The following is a 26419-nucleotide window of genomic DNA, read 5'->3' on the forward strand; positions in this document are numbered from 1 at the left end:
GGTATCTTGAACAGTTATAAATACCAAGCTATATTGGACGAAACATACCTTCCAACCCGCCAAAATGAGTGTGTATTTATGTAGGATGGGGCAAGGCGCCACACCTAGAAGTTCTAGAAAATGTTTTGAAGAAAAGTGTATTATTGTGTTGGCTGACTGCCCAGTACAAAGTCCTGACTTAAACCCTATAGAAAATCTTTGGAGTTTTTATAAATTTAAATGGTGAAAATATACACCCAGGAACTTGGATCAATTATGGGCCAGTGTTAAAGAGAAATTCAACAATATCCCGAATTCTTACATAACAAAGCTCTATGATTTGGTGCTAAAGAGGTTAAGACTTTCTTTTATAATAAAGGCTGGCACAAGTAAAAATGTAAAAAAAAACAAAACAAAAAAACGAAGAGATTAAAACAAATATTCATATAAAAAACTTTAAATTAATAAGTTAAACAAAATTGTTTTGTTCATATGTCATGCTGGACGCTTTTTCATGACCCCCCCCCTTCCATGCTTAATCATAAAAAAATATTTTTTTATAACCTGTATAATTTATAGATTGATTGATTAATTTTATAAGTAATATTAATAATATAAACAATAGGAATACAAAGAAAAAAACAAGAAAAAAGATTTAAAAAAAAACATTTTGGGGAAAAATAAAAATGTACTGCGTGGCTACTAAAAACTGAGCGATGGTGTATAGATGTTTTGTTTTGTCTGTCTGCTTATGGGGTCGGGTCAGGCACTAAATTCTGATGTGCCTACTATCTGGTAAAGTAAAAACCCATTCAACCTGTTTCAGTTGGGCAGATGAAACTCCTAAGCACAATGGAATCCATCTATCAGAGTAAACCATATAATAAATCACTAAAGCAAATAAATATCAGCTTGCTTATCTCACGCCTGTAAACCTACCTCACAGGATGAGATGTGCACCATTATGTTTTGGTTAGCAAAGCATCTTAGTGATGGTGTCATGATAAAAATGCTGGTTCTTGGTGATCCTTAACCATAACGTACTCCAGCAGATTGGCTCCTTGCAAGGATGTAATGACCATAAAACCCACTATGACAAAAACTTCAATAGTTTACCAAGCTACAATTAGAATCAAAAACAAATATTATATTGGCATCACTGAGATACTTTCAGACATATACACCAACCATAAATCCTCTTTTAACAACAAACAAAACCTTACTTTCCATATGTCACCAGGATCTAACCAAAAACAATCAAACACAAATAGTTAAGTACAACATAATTATTAAAAAAACTAACACCTGTATATCTCTAAATAGTTATCTATATCTAAATGAAAAGTTAGAGATAATTAGATTTACTGATAGATGCAAAACTTCTAAATAAAAAATATGAAACTTCAATTAATTGTAAACACAGTCACACCTACTTAGCAACCTACATATAATCCCTTAAATATAGTAGTAGTCCTATAAAATGAAGTTATTGATTAGTATTGATCTTAACTAAACCCATTAACTCGTAATCTCTATCCATCCTACTAGTATAGATGATCCATCCTCCATATAACACGTCCATATTATATTATGGCTTTTGGTGTAATTGTTTCTTTAATTATTTATTCAATGACTTCTTTGTTTATAAACTTGTTCTATTGTACTATGTAACTAGTTAATATTAGCCATTATATTATACCCATATCATAAGTATATTAGTATATTTTTTCGCTTCTCTTGAATTTATTGAATCATTACCGTTATTATTTTCACTATTTTGCTTTCTTATATTACACCATCAGCATAACTATATTAATCATTGTATTTATTGCTATTATTAGTTTATTAACGATCCTATTTTATTAGTAGTATTAATAGCAGTATGCTAATATTATAATTATCACTGTTATAACTACAATTATCATCACCATTAACATCTTTATATTTGTCACCTGCTTTTTTTGTTATTAAAACTCTATAATTATATTAGATTTTATATATGTGCATTTCTTTTACAATTATTTTCTTTTTATAATTATTAAATTAATTATAATATTAATTTTAAATTTAGTTTTCTTCAATAGAAATTAAAAAAACAACAATTCCCATTTAAAAAAAAAAAAAATTCACTCTAAACAAGTAATACACATAACCCTCCCCTTCTTTTCTCCTTAACTGTCTACCCATCAATTAGCTACTAAACCACAACTCGTGAATTGGCATATTAAGGTCTTTCATCTACCCTAGAACAGAAAATATGAAATTAATGCTAAAAATAGATCATTTTATAAACACGTTAGCTAAAAATATAGAAACGTTTGTTTTTTTTAATATTATTTTAAATTGAATCATGTGGCCTTCAGTTTTTTAACTAACATATTTCATTTCTTTTTTTTTTTTTTTTTTTTTTTCAATATAAACATCTAAAAGAAAGGACAGATTTTCACCCAAAAGAAGATCTTGGTTATTAATAACTTAAGATCGAAATATTGTCATACCAGCTTAGCAAAGTTTGTACACATCTGTATGAATAAAAATATTAATATATGTATGTGTGTGTGGATATTATATCATGTGTGTGGATATTATATCGTGTGTGTGTGTGTGTGTGTGTGTGGATATTGTATCGTGTGCGTGTGTGTGCGGATATATTGTATCATGTGCGTGTGTGCGGATATATTGTATCATGTGCGTGTGTGCGGATATATTGTATCATGTGCGTGTGTGCGGATATATTGTATCATGTGCGTGTGTGCGGATATATTGTATCATGTGCGTGTGTGCGGATATATTGTATCATGTGCGTGTGTGCGGATATATTGTATCGTGCGTGTGTGCGGATATATTGTATCGCGTGCGTGTGTGCGGATATATTGTATCGCGTGTGTGTGTGCGGATATATTGTATCATATGATAAGCCTCAGCCTTTGATTATAATATATATATATTATTTACTATAATAATTATCAACTACATACAGGCACTAGTGTTTCATCCTTTCAGAAATAATCAGTAACACCAGTCGATAGATTCGAACCTGGCAACAGAAGGAGAAATACTGTTGAAATTTAAATATTTATTTTTAAATGTATTTAAATGTCTGTCAGTGATCTAATTGTTATATGATGATCTGTGCATTTGAGCAAAATTGACAGACTATATATATTTATTAACTATCCTATCTATATATATTAGTGTTATAGATTTCCAAGTTCCAAGGATAAAGTTTTAGTTAGTAATTTATTGCTTTTCAAAACGTAGCCATCACAATAGGTTTTCATTTACAACTAATAAGTCAGCAAAATTATGTCTTTGCTGCATTTTTAGACACTTAGTAATCAGAGATGTTCACCTTAAAAACACACTGCCATTTCTTTGTTACAAACATTATGATCATACTGTATTTATTTTAACTAATTTCAATTATTTTCATGTCTTTCTGAATTGTTATCGTTATAAACATTATTATGATTTTTTTTGTATATCATTTTTATATTATTTTACCATCTAGAGTCCTATTTTGAAGTTATATTAAATGATCAACTTTTTATATATATATATATATATATATATATATGTAGGTTCAGCTCAGAGGAGGAGGGGGCAGTGAGAGACTAGTACAAAGTCGTAGAACTCCTTCTAAAGCCAACCCTGGGTTTCTTTTGACTTGTGGGCCAGCTCCAAGTCTTGTTACCACACTCAGGGTCCGCCAGTGGCCACCTGATTGCACCAGGGGATCACCACACTCTTCAGTACATGAAGATGTGACGTGGCATGATGTGGCCCTCACTTGAAACCACACCAAAGACCATAACCATGGATCATCCAATGCGTTGAGCTGTGCCCTTAAAGGTTGAATCGTATGGATTTACATTTTGAGGGTGCTGACAATGGTCCTGTTGTCATAACTTGAATCAATAGAGAGCATGAGTTGTAAAGCGGCGCATCTCCAATCTTGCTTGTAGAACATTGTGTCACTTTCAGACATGATAGAAGGCTCCTATCACTCTTGGGATTTGTACACAACTGGCCAACTAGTAGATGGTTTGAAACAAAAATAGAAAACTAGTTTTCATCAACCAGAAATGGAATCATGTCATCTTTTCTAGGGCAACAATTTTATCGTGCTACCGTGTGTGTGTGTGTGTGTGTGTGTGTGTGTGTGTGTGTGTGTGTGTGCATTTACAGTAATATTCATAGAGGTGTTAAATAACGAAATAAAAAAATAAATTTTAAATAAGATTTTTTAATCCAATTTAAATTAGATTTCAACAAAAATATCAAGAATGTACTGTGCGGATAAAATACTAAGCTTGTAATACCCGCTCCATGCTTGGTATTCTTTTCACTGTATGGGTCGGACATAATATTGTCTATATGACTAATGCTTGTTCAGTTGTTCCTTAAAATTGTTTACATCTTTGGCGTTGACAACCCATTCTGGCAGTTCATTCCAGCCAAAATGGAAACTATCTAGTGCTCAATCTTCTGTACTTCTTGAGGTTCCATTGTTTTGTTGATTGTAATCAGTGACATTGTTGCACTTAGAAAATAGTGGGATCCTTCTATCGATCCAGTAGATATCTCACTGCTGATGCAATTCTCTATTTATATAAGTGCCAGGTACGTCCAAGGATGGAGTATTGTTGCCACATATGGGCAGGAGCTACTAGAAAGGACTTGTCCTGCTTTGATAGAGTTCAAAATAGACTTTGTAGTCTTGTAGGAGATTTCCTTTTTTTTCTTTCCTGCAACCTCTATCTCACAGAAGAGATGTTGCGAATTTGTCTCTGCTTTATCGTTATTTTCATGGCAAGAAACACTTGTCTAGCCGAAAACAGTATCAATAATTCCCTCCACTTTTTATCTGTGCCTAAATCTAAACGTAGATTCTATGAACAGAGCTTCTTTCTTAGAAATGCACGCCTTTTCTTCCATTTTCCTACTTTCCAGCTGACTACAATTTGATCGTCTTCAAGTCCAATGTAAACAAGTTCTTGATGAGCCGTTTCACTCAAGTTAACAAATTTACCGAATTTCCATTACTTACGATTACTGTAGTGTCCAACTGACTACTGTACACTTAACCCTTATCTTCGAGTGGTCTCTGGGCCTTGATAAGTGGTGATTCCTATAAAAAAAAAAATTTGTTTTTTTTTTAAGTCATGGTTTTGTAGACTTGATTCATGTCAACTTCGTCGTCTCAATAATGTATTATTGCTTCCATACTCTTTTCATAAAGCAGATACCATAGTGTTAAACACAACGTGGTATCTCTACTCTGAACTTATTGGTTAAACCTGGCAGCATTTCCAGATTTCAATATTGGCCTAATCATTGTAGTGCACAGCTTATAATCATCCAATCTCTGGTGCTAAAAATCTTTTTATTAATCTTTACTGATTCACCAACATAACAGTGGAATTCCAACCTGGTGTTAGCTATAACTCTTCAATAATAAAAATGGATTTTAAAGAAATGGCATTTCTCTCCTAAGAATGGTGTCCCAAAATTAACATATCAACATGGTTTTCTTTATTAACAAAATAGAACATTACTATATGAAATAATGAATAAACATAGAAACTAACGAGTTAAAATAAGGACACAAACACGTCTCTAAAGTAGAACCCTGATATTTCATCCATACTCATTTGGTGTGAATTATAGAACTTAAAACGTTTATACTTCTATTTATTCGCATGATGGTTGATGGAAATATCTTCATTCAGCTTATCCACTATTCTATAAATTAATATGGCATTTTGTCTGGAATTTTTATTTCATGTTTTAACATACCATATATTTTGGCGTAAAAGACAACCCTTAAAATTAAATCAGCTTTAAAAACCAATATTTCATAAGATGCAGGGTGTTGCAATCTCTAGCCTAGGCTAAACAAACATGATTTTTTGATTTATCAGTTGTCTTATACAACCGATATATGATAAATTTATTTAAATTTGCTCCAATTTTGTACCTCATCATATCTGAGGGTCACCTTATACGCCGAAATATACGGTATGTAATTTTTATTTTCTTTAGACAATTGTCTTTTAGGATAAACGTTACTATCAGTGGCATAATAATAATAATTGTTATTATTTAAAAATTTTTTTTTTAGAAAATACAGTTGGTAAATTAGTTTAAAACAATCTATTTTGATTTTCCTTCTTCATATGAAATGCATTTGTATTAAAAAAAAATTATATTCACTACAAGTTACACATATTTTTAGTTTCGTAATTATTGGTTGTTAGTAAAATATTAAAGCATCCAGCATCTTGTTTATTGCTTTTCTCACAACTAATTATTATAGAATGCTATTAACTTCAAAGGAATATTACAATTTTTGGTGATAGTCAGCTAATGCACTTCCTAACTTCCAGCGTGGCTGCTACCAAAAGCAGTAACAGCGCAAATCAGTTCCTTTGCTTTTTTCTTTCACGCTTATATCTCCCTGTACATGTACTCTTCTTTTTGATTACATTTTTTTTTTAATTGTTCTTTTTTTATTTAATAATTATTGAAAAGATTTTTTGGTCTTATTTTAATTAAGAATCATTGAAATTAGTTTTTTTTTTTTTTTTTTTTTAAAGAATTATTGGAAACACTTTTTGCGCTCTGTTTTTTCTTTTTTAAAGAATTAGTGAAAATACGTTTTAAAATTTGAATAGTTTTATGCAAATAAAGACTATTTGCATCATTTTTATCTATATCATTTTGTTAATTTTTATTGTATATTTTTCAATAATGTCCTTTTCTTCTATTTCATTTCAATAAATCGCTTCACAATAGAAAATACTGAAGAACAATAAAAGTGAAGGAACTGATTTCTCTTGTCACTACTTCCGGTAGCAGACACATCAGAATGTATGTTAGCTGACTTAAACCGTATTTTTTAACGCAAGTAAATCACAAATGAGTAGGTAAACCAAAATTATTTTAACTAGTTTCTTTGAAATAAGTTAAGCCACCAATAATAATGTTTACTTTCTTTCAGAGTTTAAAGTGAACCTTGCGACTCTTATGTTTAAAAAATAATGATTCAAATAAAAGAACAGATTTAACATAAGGTTGTAAAATGTTCCTATATTGAAATTTTTTTTTTTTTTTTTTTTTTTAAGCTGGTTCCAATATTTGTCTGTGGAATGAACATAACAGAGGAATACCCAAAGGAATCCAAATTGGCCAAGATCCTACATCTGTTATCTTGGATATCCATTCGGAATTTGATTCTATCAAACATTATGGTGTTTCTTGCAGTTTATACAGAGTTGAAGTGAGTCATTTTCTTTTAACCCTTCATGATCTGGTTGAACTAATTTAGTCATAAATAAATGAATACAACGGCATAAATAAAGTTTGAAGGCAATCATAGTATTACTCTTTAAACTAACTAAAATTAACAAATATATTTTAATTCTTTACATCATAATTCAGGTCATAAAGATTTAAAGGTTTAACTAACCTTTCTCTTTTCAAAAAGCTTGAATTCAACAAACGTTAGTAAACTCTGCACTTTATGCCTCAGCTTAGAAGCACAACTAAAAACCTAAAGAAATGGACGTTTGATTTTCAGATTTTAAGAAATTTAAGTTGATTATATTACAAATAAATACAGCATTCTAACCTTGATGTTCTATTCTACATTCCACTTTATGGCACAACCGAAGAAGCACAACATTTTGCAAGTAAAGTTAAATAAAAGCCAATTTCTAAAAGCTGCCCAACATATGCTAGCGTGTAAAATGGGTGCTAAATCAATGATGTATGGCATAAGCTTATGTGTGGTTGAGGCTTTAGGACCACCCGACCGAGAGATCACCATTCCATAGCACATTTTTTCAGTAGTTGTATAGGAATAGGAGTTCTCAGCAAATATCTCTATCATATTCTCCTGTATTTCCACTAACACAATTCTGAATAATTGTAGACATGAAGACAGATTTTAGAAAGGGTTTTATTCAAAGAATTATTTCAACCCGATGATCCAGTACTACTGAAGAGACACATAGGTACACTGAAACATCTAGTGGACAAAAATAATCTCCATCGATTCCTTTGGATGTAATATCTTTAATTTACTTTATTATTTCCCTTTTTTAAATTTTTGTGCCCGTTTTTGGGAAGCAAACTTTTTCTATGTTAAAAATCAACCTTGCGTCTAACTCTACCCTTGTGGCTAAATGGAGAGCTATGTACATAATGTGAGAACAGAATATTTTCATTGTTATAATTTACACATTTTTTAATTACATATATATATACTAGCAGTTCAGCCGGGCTTTGCTCGGGCTCTATGTACTGTTCATAATTTGCCCTACGTGTGAATACACTCTATGTAAGATTTCAAATATTTATACCAAAATTTGTCTGAGTAATTTTGTAGAGACCACAGAGGTCATTCTTTTAAACTTTGATCCCAATTTTGACCCCTTAACATTTATTATTTACCTACGTCTAAAATTTCAAGTTTTTAGACCTAAAATTGGCGGAGGAATTTGGTAGAATCTGCAAAGGTCAACTCTTTCGATTTTGATTCCTTGACAGCTCAAATTTTCAACTCAAACTGATTAAAAAAGCTTGCCCTATCTCTGAATACGCTTTATGTAAAATTTCAAATGTTTAGACCAGAAACAGGCTGAATAATTTTGTAGAGGCCGCAAAGGTCAAATTTTTTTAAACTTTGACCCTAATTTTAACCCCTTAGCATTTATTTTTTGGGGCTCAAATCAAATTAAAAAGTTTGATCCATGTCCAAGTAACCTACATTTAAAATTTCATATGTTTAGATCCAAAATTGGCGGAGGAGTTTGGTAGAGTTTTCAACGGTCAAATCATTGAACTTTGACCCCTTGACAGCCAAATTTCTGGCTGAAAACCGATTAAAAAGATTTTCCCAAATCTCAGTACTCCTTATGTCAAATCTCGAGTCTCTAGACTGAAAATTGACAGTTATTTGATAGGGAAATGTACACAAACACAAATTTCATTTTTATATATATATATATATATATATATATATATATATATATATATATATATATATATATACACGCTTTGAATAAACAGATAAAACTCTTTTTAGAACACATTAAGATGCAAAAATTTTATTAAAAGAAAGAAAAAAAAAATTTGCATATTAACATGTTCTAAAAACAATTTTATCTGTTTACTAGCATGGGTGCCTTGCATTGCCCAGGTGTTTGGAGGTGTGTGTCGAGCAAAAAAATAAAAACGTGGTAGTAGGAAGGCAGGCTCAAACACATACCAGGAAGGAGGAAAAGAACGGTGAAAAAATGTGACATCTTTGCTGTTATGACCATCGTCACACTGTAGCGTAGGTTTAAATTAAGGCTAGACAATCGAAAAGAGGGGGTGACTTTCGAAAATATCGGTGAAAAAAGCGACCCCTCTCTGTAGAAAAGTGCCTAATTGATGGTGAAGAAATTAATGTTTTTAGCCAATTTTTCAGTATTTATTGCCTGAAGGGTCGAGCTTAAAAACGATACTAATCTTGTGAAAATCCGTCGCCTCTGTTGGAAGTTTTAGGCAGACATGCAAACATACATACATAAATTTATATATTGGTAGCTCAAATTTTCCACCCAAACCGATTAAAAAGCTTGCCCTATCTCTGAATACCCTTTATGTAAAATTTCAAATGTTTAGACCAGAAATTGTCTGAGTAATTTAGTAGAGACTGCAGAGGTCAAGTTTTTAAAACTTTGACCCCTATTATGACCCCTTAACATTTATTGTTTTGGGCTCAAATCAAGTTAAGTTAGATCCATGTCCAAGGAACCTATATCTAAAATCTCAATTGTTTATACCCAAAATTGGCGGAGGAGTTTGGTAGAGTTCTCAAAGATCAAATTGTTGAACTTTGACCCCTTAACAGCAAAATTTCTGGGCGAAAACGGATTACAAATATCTTCCCAAATCTCCATACCTTGTATATCAAATTTCGAGTCTGTAGACTGAAAATTGACAGTTATTGTGTCGGGAAATGTACACAGACAGGCGCGCGTGCACACACACAAACACACTTTCACTTTTATAGATATATAGATTGAAAGTTTTTACATTTTTAATGATGCTTCCAAGAGCTTTAATACCAATTTTTATGCCTTTAAAGCAAATGTGCTAAAAAAAAAAAAAAGCTCACAGAGTTCGCTGACTCCTCATGCAACAATAACAACAACAGCACACTTTGGACATAAGAACCCAGGATTTTACTTGCAAGGAAAAACAAAAAACAAATAATAGTACTCTTTCTTTCTCTGAAAGTGAACCGGATATGGTCTGAAATTAATAAGAAATGTTTCAACTTGAAAAAAAAAAAAAAAAAGAAATTTGATTGTGTTTTTCTTCTCTTAATAAAATTCTTGCATCTTAACGTGTTCTAAAAATAGTTTTATCTATTTATTCAAAATTTTTAAATTCCTAATGATACTTCCAAGAGCTTTAATGCCAATTTATATTCATTTTAAGGTATGGGGATGTGGTGGAAGTTCAGCTTTAGAAGCACAAGTCAAGCAGAAGCAATGGGATGCCAAAGAAGTTCAAAAGCACCAAGGACGCAAGGTAAGAATTTAATTTTTTTTTTTTTTTTAAATATTTAAAAGTGTAAAAAAAAGGGGAATTTTATTAAATAAATACATAATTCAACATTTGACAAAATATAATTTGAATTTCATATTAATGAAAATTTTTTTTGATCACTAAATTTAAGAAGCTTATATTCAGAACATCGAGAAGTTTCATCAGATGACCTACTGGCTGGACAGGTCTAAATTATGTTCAGTGTTTCTTCATATAGTAGCGATGGAAAAGTAAAATGAAATGTTAACAGACAGACTTCTTATAGATAAAATCACTATATAAAGTCAACTATGTGTAAAATGTTTATACATTTGTATACTCGGGATTCATTGCTAAACTAACTAACCGATCATTATGGAATTTAAGCATAGCTGTCAAATGTAAGTGGTCCAATGTGGGTTGTATTTAGCTTTATAAAAAGGAGTGGAAGGCCTTAAAAAATTTAATAATACTCCAATATTTTGTGAAATTTAAACAATAAGTATTAGATATCAATTAATTAATATACACCAAATTTCATTTTCCTTTTGGTATTTTAAAGAGGTTTTATGGTACAACGTTCTGTTTGAAAATACAACTATAGCAGATTTATATTAAATTTGATCTATACTCATTCAGCACCAATTAAACAAGATTCGCTAAATTTTAGTTTATTCTTAAGCCTTCTTAAGCTTATGGCTTAAATATTAAACATTTTCTAGAATCAAAACTATGTAATGGATTTTAATCAGAATTGGATATAAGGTCTATTGTGATATGTTGCTTTCTTATTTTTGATAAGAGTTTGTGGAATTAATTTTACTTATTTTAAAATGGGTACTTTAGTTCTCTCATTCTGTTTCTCTGACATAAATGAGTGACGAACTATTCAGTTGTAGACAAGTTTCCATGACTTCCACAAGTCTGCCTTTTGGTAGTTGCTCGGACATCTGTTTGCACAAAACGCAAACTTAGAACAGCTATAGTTTGTTTGAAACAACAATTTTTACAGGTAAGTGCTTTTCCTAAAACCAATTCCAAATGGACAAGTATTTTATCGAGACACTATCTCACCATAGTTCTCCGTTAACTGGTGAATTGTACTTGTCAAGAATATGATCATCAGCACATCCGTGCTGAATCCTCAACCCCAAAATCCACAGAGATTAGACCATTCCTGTAATGATTCAGTCCCTGTTAATTTTGCGGTGGGATGTTAGTTCTGTGCAGTTCTAGGAGGTCTACCCTTCCAGGCTTTTCCTTCTCTCTTTGAGAAGGAGTTAGTTTATTGTTAATCGCCTGAGGCGCCCTTACTGAGGAATGCCGATGGGACTGCTCAGGCACTTTTTGCAGGACAAAGTGTCCCTTCTTGAGGGCGCTGACTTCTCGATCCCACTTTCCAACCCTGATGTGTAAGTTCTTGCAGTGGGAGAGAATTAAAAAAACCTTCTAGCCTACTAACACATTTTCACTAAATACCACAGGAACTACTGTTACCTCTGGGGATAAAAGGAGTTTTTATCAAGGTTTACGCCTCTATATCAGTTGTGTTCTCTCTATGCTTATGCATATTAACAGGGTCATATATTGTGGAAATAATGATTTTTTTTTTTTTTTTTTTTTTGTTGCTTTTCTGATGAAACTTTTCTTCAAATAAATCTTCTTCAAATAAATCTTTTTGGTAAAACTTTTTCTTTTTTTTTTTTTTTTTCAGTTAAATCTTTTTCCGAAGAATGAATCCTGGGAAGAAAATCCCGATAAGCAACTCTTGGAGTGGGGTGGAGTTCGAACTGCTCATTCAAACCGATAATTGAGAAAAATAATCAAACCTACCGAAGACAGTTATGTTTTTTGTGTTTTATTTTTTATCACCAGATTACAGAATAATAAAAATTGTTTATGAATTGAGAAATAAAATGTTATTTCAGTGTTTTTACAGAAAATAAAAGTTAAAAATTTATATTATTTATTTATTTTTTTTCATTTTGTTCATTCCAAAGGCATAATTCTATTGAATATTATTGGGCCAACTGATAGTCAGATTTAGGTACACAGCCTGGGTAGGGAGTTGGGCCACAAGATACTTGTTCACATTACATTTAAATTTCTGCATGTTGGTCAAGGAAAAGAAACATGGAGGGAATTCCGAAGTCCAAGAAGAAAATCTTTCGGAATCAAAGGATCGGGTTATGTTGAAGGGTGGAATTTGATAATTGCTGAGTTGGTTTGGGGTACTTATGTCGAGGGGGCACAAGTTCATCAAAGAACATTCCATTGAAGTGCGAGTTAAACAATCACATAGATGCAACATTGCAGTGATGAGACGATGGCTGGAGTTTGGTAGACTGGCACTTATTAGATTAGAGGCTTTTTTTTTTTATCTTAGAAGGAAATATTATCAGTTGATGTATTAGCCAAAATGTGGCAACAATATTCCTTGCATGGATAGAGTACTGGTAGGTATGAGAAGTTTTCTTGCCTAGTAAAGGGAGTCTACAATCTTTGCAGGAATTTTAGTAGCATCTTGTATATAAATATTCCAAATCATCTCTGAGAATATTAGGTAAAGGAGTTTGAACATTGGAGTCTCCAGAAGGAGCTTATCAGCCATGACAAGAAAATGTTGGTAAAGGTTTCTTATAATTGTTAAGAAAAAAATGCTTCATATTGGTAAAATTGGATTTTTTTATGGAAGTTACTCCAGACAAGACATAAAGCCACTTGATAATAATTATTAGAGAGTGGTGATTGAGGTGAAAACTTTTGAGCAACAGTGGTAATGTGCTGTTGATTAGTAGTGGCAGAAATTTCCTGAACTAACTCTTGTAATCACACTAGCACCTGCTCCTCCCTGTACTCCAAATCATATCACCAATGTAACTAAACTTCTGGACAACCTTAAGACCTTTATCATCAGAATATTCTTTCTCCATATGTGAGTTCTCATCTTTTTGCACACAAACTGGCCATTGTGTAATTCCATTGCACTTCTGTGTATCTAACTTGCAAATACCACATAGTGAATTGCATCTAAATCTGTTTCCACAAATTTTGAAGAACTTTTTTGGGAGACTTTTCCAATTCTACAACTATTTTGATTCTGATTATGCTCTCAGGCATACTTTCTAAAGCATTCTTCCGAGTCTTTCACTTAAATCGATCTTCCATGATAAGTAAGTATTAAATCATAGCATGAAGAATCTCTTTTATACAATCTGTATAGAACTCCCTATGCAACAATTCTAAAACACAAAAGAAAAGCAACAAACTCAGTACAGAACTCCTATTGTCACATTAAAGCTGTCATTAAAAAGTTGCTGTTAATTCTAACACAACCTTGAGCATTTTTTTATTTTTTTTTTATTACATTTTCACCCCAAACAAGGCAAATTGCCACTTTGGTGTAGGGGGCTACTATCAGGGTCAGCAACTACTGGGACACTATGTAGGGATTTGGGCAGCAAGATGTCGGTTCACGTTGCACTTGAACTTCTGCATGTCAGTACAGTTAGGGAAGCAGGATCCTGGAATGGAATTCCAGAGTCTAGTGGCTCTGGGGAAGAAACTACTGGAGTAGAAAGATCTTTTACATCTAGGGATCTCTACTGTGTGGGGGTGGGATTTAGCTGCCTGTCAGGTTTATCGAGGGTGTCTGCGTCGTGGGGGCACAAGTGTTTGCAGTTCGTCAGAGCATTCACCATTAAAATACTTGTAGAACAAGCAGAGGGATGCAACATTTCGTCGATGGGACAGAGGCTGAAGCTTAAATGCCAGTCTAGGGCCTATCAGATTGGCGACTCTTTTTTGAACCTTGTCTAGGAGCGAGAGACTAGTAGTAGACGCACCAGCCCAGATGTGACAACAATACTCCATACATGGGCGAATGGTGGCCTTATAGAGATACAGGATACTTTCAGGTGTCAGTAGTTTTCTAGCATGGTAGAGAGAGCCTACCTTTTTCGCCGCGGCCCTGGCAATGTTTTCAATATAATTGTTCCAGCTCATGTTTCCTGTGAACGTTAGGCCAAGCAGTTTGAAAGATGTACTCTCAGACAGGGAGTCACTGGCCATTGCTATTGGTGGCAGAGAAGGTTTCTTGTAGTTATTGAAGGAAACCAGTTTAGTCTTGGCAGCATTGAATATGACCATCCATTTATGTCCCCATTCCACTACAGATTGGAGGTCATCCTCTAGTGTTTTTGCTATTTCTTTAGATATGTGTTCATTTGTTTTCCTGTCATACCTGTTATAGAGTGTAGTGTCATCAGCATATATACCCATCTCAGAGGCAGTTTTGTCGGGGAGGTCATTAATAAATATCAGGAACAATAGAGGTCCAAGAATAGACCTCTGAGGCACTCCCGCATTTATATCACACTGTTTAGATGTTCGACCGTCGAGGACAACCTGGATTTTTCTCTTATCTAAGAAGGATTTAATTATGCTAAGTATTCTACCAGTGATACCGTATGATTCCTGAGGAGACCCTTGTGCCATACCCTGTCAAAAGCCTTAGATATATCTAGAGCTACCGCTCTGCCCTCCCCCGCTTTGTCCAGTGAATGGTATATACGTTTAGAGATTACAGTGAGGATGTCAGCTGTGGAATGGGCTTGTCTAAATCCATATTGTTTGTCAGTCAGAAGTTTAGCATCTGTAAGTTGCCGGACTAGAGCATGGTTAATTCTGGTCTCAAATATTTTGGCGAAAAGTGGGAGGAGGCTAATGGGGCGATAATTTGATAGGTCAGTTCTTTCGTCAGAAATCTTGAATATTGGTACCACAGAAGCAATTTTCCAACAGCCCGGAAAGCATGATTCATTAAGGCATTTGTTGTAGAGTTTGGAGAGAACTGGAGCTACTTCGGCTGAGCACTTTTTTAATTGCACAGCTGGGATGAGATCAGGTCCACATGCTTTTGAAGTGTCAAGATTTTTTATGATAGCATGCACCTGAACAGGGGTGATTTTCAGATCGTCTAGCGTGGCGTCTGTCCGCAAAGGAAAGTCAGGCAGGGGGTGGTTGGAAGGGTCCAGTGTGGAGTTCGAGGCAAACCAGCTGGCAAGCATATTAGCTTTGTCGGTTGCTGAGCAAACAGCCTCGTGATTGTTGGTTAGTGGGGGAATTGTTGATTGCCCATCATTTACTACACTGTTGTAGATTTTCCAGAAGTCACGATTTCCTAATTTTTGTGCTTCGATGCGTTTTTTAGTGGTTTCAGTAAATTCTCTCTTAGCTGTCGCTATTTCTTTCTTATTATTTCTAGCTTCTGTGTACTTCTGTTTGTTTGAACTGGACTTATGTCAGTTAAATCTGCGGTATGCATGCTGCCTTTGAGCAATGGCAGTTGCACAAGTCGAAGTAAACCCTTGGGGAGAGTGGGGCTTGCTATAAAATTTTCGCATGGGAACATGTGCTTCCATTGCTGTTTTGAACCATTCAGTGGTCTCATTTGCGCACTGTTCAGCAGGAACAGAAAAAATATTTTGGCATGGGGCATCTCTGATAAGATCTCTGATGGCTTCCCAGTCAGCCTTTTTATAATATCCCGTTGTTTTGAGCACTGGCTCTTCAGTTTTGGGTCTAGAATTTAGGGCGATTTCTACCATTATCACTGCATGGTCAGCGTTCCCAAGTGGGCTGTCAGCATTTGTTGTACAATCCTCGGGAACTAGTCAGAAACAGATCTAGAAGTAATGCTTGTTGTTCTTGCTGGTCAGGGAAATGAGTTGGAAACGTTACCATTTGTGATAGGGAGTGAGATATAGCAAAACTATGTGTTGTGCTGCCCGCTGCATCTGTGTGAGTAGAGAATCCAAGCCAGTTTTTGTGGTGAACATTAAAGTCACCAAATACATGGACTTGTGCGCTAGTATCGAGGGAGAGTGCTGTGTCTATACTGTCAGAGACTTTGTTTGTTATGGTGCAGTCCTGGGTCAAGGGAGAGTGGTAGAGAAAATAAAAGTAGCTAATGTTGTGTTGTATGTTTAGTCTAAAGCACATAAAGGCTTGATTGTCCGTTTCTAGGTTTGTTTCTCTAGTCAGGGGGAGGGTGTTACGAATGTAGACTCCAAGTCCGTGCATATGTCTGTCAGAGTCCTTACGGCAGAGTGGGAGATAGCCAGGCATGTTAAAGTAGTTAACAACATAAGCAACCACTCATTTGCCCCTTGTTTGCATAAAGTTCACAAGACAACATCGTTTAGCACTGTCGAAAGCTCTCTTGAAATTCAGAAAAGCAAAAAGATTCTTCTTTTTGGAAAGGTACTTCTCTTGCATTTGTCTTGAGATAAAAATAGCTTAGGTGTAAAACCAAACTGTTTCATTTGTGTTTACCTGACTTTTCATTTGTTGTTGAATTATTCTTTCAATCACATTCAGAATTTGATCCATCTATTTTAAGCCTCTGTAATTTGTAATTAATTCTTTCTAGTTCTTCTGTTTTACCATTGTAACAGTTCACAACTGTACTAAGTTACCAATCTTTTGAAATAATCTCTTTTCTGATTTGTCATTGCCATTTCACCAGCAGCCTGATTTTTGCAATATCTGAGGGTTCTCCAGCCTTACCCTTCATCTTAGAGTTTCCAAAACCTTTTTTTTTTTTTTTTTTTTCAATTCTTATTCTAACTAGTTACAACTTCTAAGTTTTTACAATTCCCTGAAAACTCAGTATTAAACAATTTCTCATGGTGGCATTTCCAAACAAAAACAGATTTTTTTTTTTTTTTGTATCTCACTGATAATTTTAACAAACGAAACAATACACATTAAGAAACATAGTTAAATCCATTTCCTTTCAAATGCTGAGGTGTTATGCCTTTTTAAAGCCATTATAAAGATATTTCTGATGCATCTACTAAACATAGAATTTGATCCAAGATGATTCTACCTCAAAGAATTTGAGCTAATCAATACATTCTTTTCTGTTTTTTTTCTTTTGTGTGTGTGTGTGGGGGGGGGGGAGTGACACTAAATAAATTTATTGACAAACAATTTATTGATAGTTTTTGGCCATTTTATGGAAAATATTTTTTGGGATTAAAATAATTTATTAATTAATAAAAGGGAAAGGTAATGAGTGTGTGTGTGTGTGTGTGTGTGTGTGTGTGTATATATATATATATATATATATATATATTTTAAATCTTAAAATGGAGCTATTAATACTAATATTTATAGGATAATCCATCCAGTTGAAAATGCTAAAACTGAGCTAGAGCATCAGTATGTGAAAGGAGTTAAACTTGCAAATTATGATTTACAACATTTAAGGAATACAAGGTAAACATAATTATTTCCTTATTCAAAAATTGTTCCTTGTAGGAGTTTCTTATATGTTCGGTAATCAAGTTTATGATAATTTTTATCTTGTCAGCAGAGATGAAATCGTAATTTTCCTTACTTTTTCTGCAAAACTATTGATTTTCCTTGTAATTGGGTGTTTTTCTTTTTTTTTTTAAATTGATCATCTTAGCTAGGTCTCTTATGGCATTTTCAAAGTCATCAAGGTGTGGATTATGTTCAGGGTGAAGATTAGTTTTTAATTTATAAAATTTTGCTGCCTTTTTTCAATCAAGTGTTAGCCCCCTTCCTGGTGCTAACACTTGATTTCTATATGGGATATACATATATCCGAGTGTTCAATCAAGATTACCCCCTACTTCTCAAATTTTGAGTTGTAAAAATGTGAAAAACATAAAATTTCCTCAATTGACTAATTAACTATTTTATATCTTTATTGTGGTCTTTTCTTGGTTTGACTATGTTCCAAGATAAGAATTCATCTGGTTTGGTGGAATATCCTGCTGTGCAGTTATTTGAGGTATCGTCACTTGGAGAAAGTGCATCATTCATTCGTATGAATTAGTGTAGGTTAGCCATATTAACGAGATCTTATTTGAACTTTGAATACTCTATTTTGGATATTTGTTTAAGAGATCTTTTTCAGGCAAAGTATCGTTATGTCAGGGTATCCTGACAAACTCCTGTACAGACAAAGACCAAAGACACAAGGATGGTGTCTAGTTGGCATTCAAAGTCTATCATAAGCATTTAACCTCTCATCATAGGCATTCAATCTCTTTCTATATCTATTTGTTAAAATTTTATTTTACTTGTGTTTTCGGAAATCAAGGAGCCCCTTTCCTGGGGTTAACACTTGAGTTATATATGTGATACATAAATATCTGATTATTTGTCAAAAGTTTTCCTATATTTATCAAAAACTGAATAAAACAGTGAAGAACATTAATTTTTCTTTGTTTAATTCAACATTTAATTCAACATTTAATTCAATATTTAATTAACATTTAATTCAACATTTAATTCAACATTTCTCAGTAAATTTGAATTAGAAGAACATGGATATGCACATAGTTCACAAGAATATATATTTTCTGCCTGATTTCAATTTTTCTTCTCTTTTTGCTTTTTGTTTGGATGCAGCATCCTATCAGATTTCATCCAAGTACTCACATTGTTTGCATTTGTTTAAGTAAATTTGATTTTTGATAACATAAATATTCACATAATTTACAAAAATAACTCTAACTCTCTCTCTCTCCTCAATTTTCCTATCTTTGTGCTTTAGCTAAGAATAGAGCATCCTACCAATGCCAAACATCCGAGAGACTCCATCCAAAAGAATTTTTATGATTTTAATCATCCCTTTAAGCACAACTGTTTGTATCTTTCTTGCAGTTCGCTAGGTAGTTTTTTTTTTGGGGGGGGGGGTATGCTTTTTCACAAGCCGGTTGCTCCTGAGTTCTTCTTTAAGTATATTTTTAATAAGAAAAGAGTCACATACTTTACAAGATTTTTCTTTCTTTTTTTTTTTTATTACTTCATTATAAAGTCTTTGAGGCTAACACTTTATCTATATATGAGATACATAGATATTCGTGTGTGTCATTAAAGTTCTCCTTTATCTCTCAAATGTTGAGGTTGTAAAGAAGTCAGGAACATCAATTTTCATTGCCGCAATTGTTATCTATCTAATGGTCTTTAAATTTTACCAAATTCCAAGATAAGAATTCATCTTTCGTGCTGCAGCAATCGGATTAACCATCTCATGCTACCTTGCTCAGAACTCTTGTATATGGGAGACCATGATTATTAAGTTCCATTATTTGAGATAACATCACTGAGATAAAGGGCACCGTTCCTCATATGAGCCATATATCGAGGAGATCTTATTTGCGCTTTGAATACTATATGATTTTGAATATTTAGTCAGGGTTTACTTTTAGTTAAAAGTATCCTCATCCCAGGTTGTCATGACAAACTTGTCGAGGGAGACTTTAGACAATCGAAAATATTGTCTCATGAATAATTTAAACTCTCCAGATATTTATCACTTTTTTTCTGTTTTTATTTTTTTTATTTTGTTTTGGCTGGATGCTACCGGATGCCAAACATTCACCCTCTATTTCAGACACCCCAGTTTTGTACTGCATTTGCTGCTTTTCATTTGTGTTTTAGAAGAATCGTCCAGGGAGTTTTGTATGTGTTGTCTGGAAGAGATGCTCTATGGTAAATCATTTAATACTTGAAACAATGGTTGTCTACTTTAAAAACTTGGATGAGAAATTAAGATTTAAGAGTGAATAGTTTTCTCGAATCTGCTGATGAGTGGTTGTAATGTTGGAAAGCCCCCAGAAAGAGGAAAGTTCCCTTGTTCAGTTTGTAGAAAAGGAGTCAGATGCAATTAATTTTCATTTTTTTTATTATTTTTTTATTTTTTGTAGTATTTGTAAGTATTTAATACACAAGTGAAATTACTGATAGATTGAGAAAATAACCATTTTGTGTGCAAGAAGTGCAAAATAATAGAAATAAATGTGGAGAAAGCATATCTAGATAGCAAAGCTATTGAGATTGTTTAGAAGTTTTGTTACTTTGGAACTATGATTAGAGCAAAGGGTGAAGAAAGTGCTTGCATGATCGAAAAAAATTAGGAAAGGATAGAATAAGTTCAGGGAACTTTTGCCAGCAGAGCGTTATCATTGTCATTCAAGGGAAGAGTCTATCAGACATCTGTATGCAGTGTGGTGATGTACAGAAGTGAAACCTAGACAGTGAGCATTGGTGACATGCGTTGCATGGAGAGAAATGAGATTAGAATGATATGACAACTGTGTCTTAAAGATAGGCTTACTTATAGTGACCTCAGAAGAAGATTACAGCAACAACAAAAAAATGCCTGGCCAACATTATTGTCATTCTTTGATAGGGGTGTCTCAGACAGTTAGCAATGCACTAACTCCTTCTAAAAGAAGGAAGGTAAAGCCTGGGTGGATGGAACTCCTAGGACAGATCAGAAAAATACTTCAGCCGGACAGGGCAGGGCTAGTTAATGCAACAGTAATGGGCTAATTATCTTTGATATGTAGTGTTAAAAAGAATTTTAGAACTAACCCGATGTTACGAGTTAGCATTTTACTAATTTTATGTGTGGGTGACGTACATTAAAAGAATCGTACTTCAACAGAATGTATAGGTAATACAAAATGTCAGTGAAGAATACAAAATGTCAGTGAATTGTGTGGAAGAGGATGTTAGTATCGAGGCAGTAATTCTTCATGAAGTAGTTGGATGAGGATTAATTCCTGTAGCATATGAGAGTAAGCGGATTAATAGATTATTATGTGGAGAGTCGTGGTGGTGGGAGTGAAGGAAGAGGTGTGTTGGGAACAATGTGTTCGCATTAAATATGTAGCCGTGGTTTAGCCGTGGTTGGTGAATATATAGAATTTTATTCCATTACAATATTTTTTAGCAATATCTGGGTGATTCTGAGAGGAACATTTTTGTTACTATTTTTAGAGTGAAATGAGTCGTGTGTGGATTCTTTCTTGTATCACCACACCACTGTATATATAAATATTACTCCCCTAATTCTGTTTTGATGAAGCCTAGTTTTAGGTGAAATATTGATCCAAATTATAACTGTGATAATTTATATTTGTTCTAATTAGTTTGTCTTTATCCTTATTAGGTCTCACTGTCTTATAAATAGGACAGTATAAAATTTATTTTCAAAATCTATGAAATAATATAAAATAGAACTGTTTACTGCATAATTATTCTGATGAAAGAATAAAATTCATTCATATTTAGCAATTTCTTTCTGGAAGTTGTTGGAATCTTCTTAAAATTCTTGTGAAATTATATTTGTTCGATGATGTATGAACTTATATAAATGAGTCTTGCAATAGTGAGCCAATAAGTTATCATCCAAAGTGCAATGTAACTCTTTGTGCAAACTGCTGTTCCCCAAAGCATGATGTGTAAATTTTATCTGAAATGTATAGAATGTTTTGATTTTTAAAATATATCATGTGTACCCAGTGTCCTATTTATAAGAGAATTAATATTTCACTTTCTAAAAAATTAAAAATTGCAAATAAATTATTGACGACTCATGAAATTGTGTTGAGAGTGAATCCAACAGCAAAAAAAAAACAAAAAACAAAAAAAAAAAAACGGTGAAATGTATTTTCTAAATGCCTTTTCTGAACACAATTTTTTTTTAAAGCAGATCCACTTCAATAAAACCATGGTATGTCTCTGAAATATATAACATACAGTTTTTATATAAATATTTTCTAGTTTAGCTTTCACATTTTCTGCACTTTATTTTTTTCAATGCATTCTGACGCCGCCTCCCTCTCTATCTATCTATCTATCTATATATATATATATATATATATATATATATATATATACTAGTAGGGGTATGGGGGCGCTCGGCTTTGCCTGGTTGCAAAATACGCTTAAATAGGATATTTTAATTTGTCCAGATTCGTACATATTATTATAAAGTCTTCATTTCAAAAGTAAGATAAAGTATTTGAGTGCCATCAGTTAGAATCGAAACCAATACTGAAGCATTCAAAGCTGATGACGTTACCATTGTGTCAACGTGACACACATATGAACTGGTTAAAGATTAAAACTTAAAAATAAACTAAGATGAATGTACAAAATGCGTAACGATTTTTTCAATTTCAACCCATTTTTTATCCCTTAAAAAAACTATTCTAACTTGATCGATAAAAAATCCTATCAATTGAGGCCCCTAGCGCAGCACTGCAACTTTTAGTTTCGTAGGAGATAGATTTTGAAAATATGGAGACAGAAAGACCGACAGACAGACATACAGCCTTTTATATATTAGATTTAAAAGAATACTCATCCAATGAGAGATAGAAATTATTCCCTGAACAGAACACTTTTGCAGGACTTTTAATTCTCTTATGAAGATTAAAATCAAGATAATAATAAAAAACTTTGGGAATCATCTGAAACATAATGTAAAAATCAAGATATAATGCTTTTGTATAGAGTTCTTAGCAGATATAAATGTAAATGTAATCCCTCTCTGGGTAGATTGTGCACATGGACAAGAAGATGTGCACTAACCCCAAGTCCCAGTGGCAACACTTCTAACTTCACTAGTGATGAACCCCTCAAAATGTAACGAGACACTCACTGGTCACTGGAAATTACTGTTCTGATGCCTAGAGCGCACAAAATGTGCACAACCCTAAGGCAATCAATAATCTATAAAAATATTGATTATTTTCTTTAACAAAACTAATCATTTGCATAAAATAATTTCAGATACATTTCATGCAAAGAAAAGTTAAATGATTTGTGTTTAAGTAACAAACTATTTTCTGGGTGTAGGGTTTTTGACTGAAATCATATTCTTCGATTAGTTTTCTCACATTCAGCAATTTGAGGATTAACTCTAGGTTTTCGATATCCTTTGCCTATTTACTATGCCTCCCCACGGGACAGGGTCGTTTTTTAACGTGGAGAAAAGGTACAAAAATAAAAATTGTCTCAGTCGTGAAGGATTTCTCCTCCACCGAAAGAGAACAAGAAATGGAAGTGCAGCATCTGAAGAACAGATACTACACTTTGATCTTGTCCCGAAGGCCAAGATCCTTTAGTTTTATGAAGATGTTACAGCCCCACCCCCACCTCACCCTGAGGCTGAAGTCACCTTTTCTTCCTTTCTTCGCCTTTCTCCTTTCTTTTCTTCTGGATCTCTTCTACCTTTTTCTTTCTTTCCTCTAAAATCCTTTTCTCCCTCACACACCACCCATCTCTCTTTTAATTCTCTTTCCCTTTCTCTCTCCATCATTCCAAAAGAGCTCTGGTATCAAACTATGGAAGAGGTCTGCCTCTCCTCCTTCGCCTCGCTCTGATCCACAACAATTACAATCTTTCTCTGTTTTCTTAAACTTTGTTATGGACACTAAACCAACAAAGAAAAACAAAGCTTGTCTTAAATTCTTTTTCAACATAATGCATGTTACTGATTTGTCAGCAACTCTTGCCAATATCCACCAGAGCCGTCCAAAAACTGTCATCCTCATTTAATATTGACATTTTACTTTACTGATATACAAAAATTTGAGACATTTGGAATTCTTAGCAAGTGTCAATCCAGCCTGACTCGCCGAGGTTAACCCAGCAAGTTAACTTGGAGTCGCCGGCATAAGAAACAGTGTTACACCATTACATGATTTTGATTCTAGACAATGTCTCAAATTTAATGTTTAAGTTTAAGTGTCTCAAATTTAATGCTTAAGTTTAAGTGTCTCAAATTTAATGCTTAAGTTTAAGTGTCTCAAATTTAATGCTTAAGTTTAAGTGTCTCAAATTTAATGCTTAAGTTTAAGTGTCTCAAATTTAATGTTGAAGTTTAAGTGTCTCAAATTTAATGCTTAAGTTTAAGTGGTCTTAAGAAGAAACTGAAATTCCAGAAATCTTGCTTAATTGGTGTTTAATTATTATGAGTGAAATTCAGTGCAAATCTTATATGAATTTTCAAACGAAAGGTTGCGTCATAGTATGCTCCTCTATATTTAGGTCTATCACAGTTACTATTGGAATATGAGATTCCTTGGGAATATCCTAGATGTTCGATCATTGAACACTGTAGCAAATGTTTTGAATACTAATATTAATTCCCTTAATTGTGATCTCAATTACACCTCACTCTAAAGAATAAATACCTTTGATAAGAGGTTTTGCTGAAACATGTATGCACTTATGTAGCTGATGATATTTGTGTGAGTGAGCTTATTACGTATACTTATATTTATTTCTTTATATATTTGTATATATATCTAATGAGATTTTTGTTTATACTTATATTTATTAACATCTTGTATATATGTAGCCTCTTATATTTATTAGCATCTTGTATATATGTAGCCTCTTATATTTATTAACATCTTGTATATATGTAGCCTCTTATATTTATTAGCATCTTGTATATATGTAGCCTCTTATATTTATTAACATCTTGTATATATGTAGCCTCTTATATTTATTAACATCTTGTATATATGAAGCCTCTTATATTTATTAGCATCTTGTATATATGTAGCCTCTTATATTTATTAGCATCTTGTATATATGTAGCCTCTTATATTTATTAGCATCTTGTATATATGCAGCCTCTTATATTTATTAACATCTTGTATATATGTAGCCTCTTATATTTATTAACATCTTGTATATATGTAGCCTCTTATATTTATTAGCATCTTGTATATATGTAGTCTCTTATATTTATTAGCATCTTGTATATATGAAGCCTTTTATATTTATTAGCATCTTGTATATATGTAGCCTCTTATATTTATTAACATCTTGTATATATGTAGCCTCTTATATTTATTAACATCTTGTATATATGTAGCCTCTTATATTTATTAGCATCTTGTATATATGTAGTCTCTTATATTTATTAACATCTTGTATATATGTAGCCTCTTATATTTATTAGCATCTTGTATATATGTAGCCTCTTATATTTATTAACATCTTGTATATATGTAGCCTTTTATATTTATTAGCATCTTGTATATATGTAGCCTCTTATATTTATTAGCATCTTTTATATATGTAGCCTCTTATATTTATTAGCATCTTGTATATATGTAGCCTCTTATATTTATTAGCATCTTGTATATATGTAGCCTCTTATATTTATTAACATCTTGTATATATGTAGCCTCTTATATTTATTAGCATCTTGTATATATGTAGTCTCTTATATTTATTAGCATCTTGTATATATGTAGTCTCTTATATTTATTAACATCTTGTATATATGTAGCCTCTTATATTTATTAGCATCTTGTATATATGTAGCCTCTTATATTTATTAGCATCTTGTATATATGTAGCCTCTTATATTTATTAACATCTTGTATATATGGTGGTTAGAGCGTCTCACTGGTCAAGACTCGCATGCCACCTCCTCGTGGTACATCACGGTTTAACTGGGTACCTTGCGGCCCCAGGCTAAGTGTATGTGGGATCTCGGAGTAGTCTGGAGCCCCAGAGGTGTTGAGTGCATGGCCCTCCGGCGTGAGGACACGCCCTGGCTTACACCAATCCAGACCCCAGCTATGTGGTCAAATAGCAAAATGTCATCTCGGCAGCAGGAGTTGGCAGTCATGGTATGAGCGCAGCTGATATATTTTTCAACCACCGGTCTCCCATGGCGGATCACTGAGCGGATGAATCAAGAACGATCAACGGTCAGGGATCAACACCCAGTTAGCGGGTACTGCGGGGCAACCTACCACTGCTCCAGCTGTCGCACTCCTGTGCTCCGCTGGGGTCCGCAATGTTGGGTCCAGAGGTGGATGTTCTGTTCTGGGCATGCACTCATCCACTACTTCCCTGCCCCGGCGCTTGACGTTTCAGGCAACTACTATGGATATGTCAAGAATAAATTCTCAGCGACTGGCAATTCGGGAGCCCCCTGCAGTCGGGGGTGCTGTCGTTGCTCGGCAGGGCCCGCGTTCTAGGCAGGCGC

The 26419-nt window shown here is 33.4% G+C and overlaps 1 protein-coding gene across 2 annotated transcripts in view; it reads left to right on the top strand.

The window, feature by feature from the left end:
- The window catches only part of LOC145268172 (uncharacterized), a 192512-nt gene extending 179986 nt beyond the window's left edge, over positions 1-12526 (top strand). For both annotated transcript variants that reach the window (XM_080123384.1, XM_080123383.1), the window contains exons 10-12: positions 7107-7261; positions 10477-10569; positions 12281-12526. In XM_080123384.1, coding sequence (XP_079979510.1) covers positions 7107-7261; positions 10477-10569; positions 12281-12376 — 344 coding nt within the window. In that variant the 3' untranslated portion in view covers positions 12377-12526. The remainder of the gene's footprint in view (positions 1-7106; positions 7262-10476; positions 10570-12280) is intronic.
- Positions 12527-26419: the final 13893 nt, after the last annotated feature.

This window comes from Euprymna scolopes, chromosome 43, assembly GCF_053919585.1.
Source record: "Euprymna scolopes isolate OS-2025 chromosome 43, ASM5391958v1, whole genome shotgun sequence".
Taxonomy (NCBI): Eukaryota; Metazoa; Mollusca; class Cephalopoda; order Sepiida; family Sepiolidae; genus Euprymna; species Euprymna scolopes.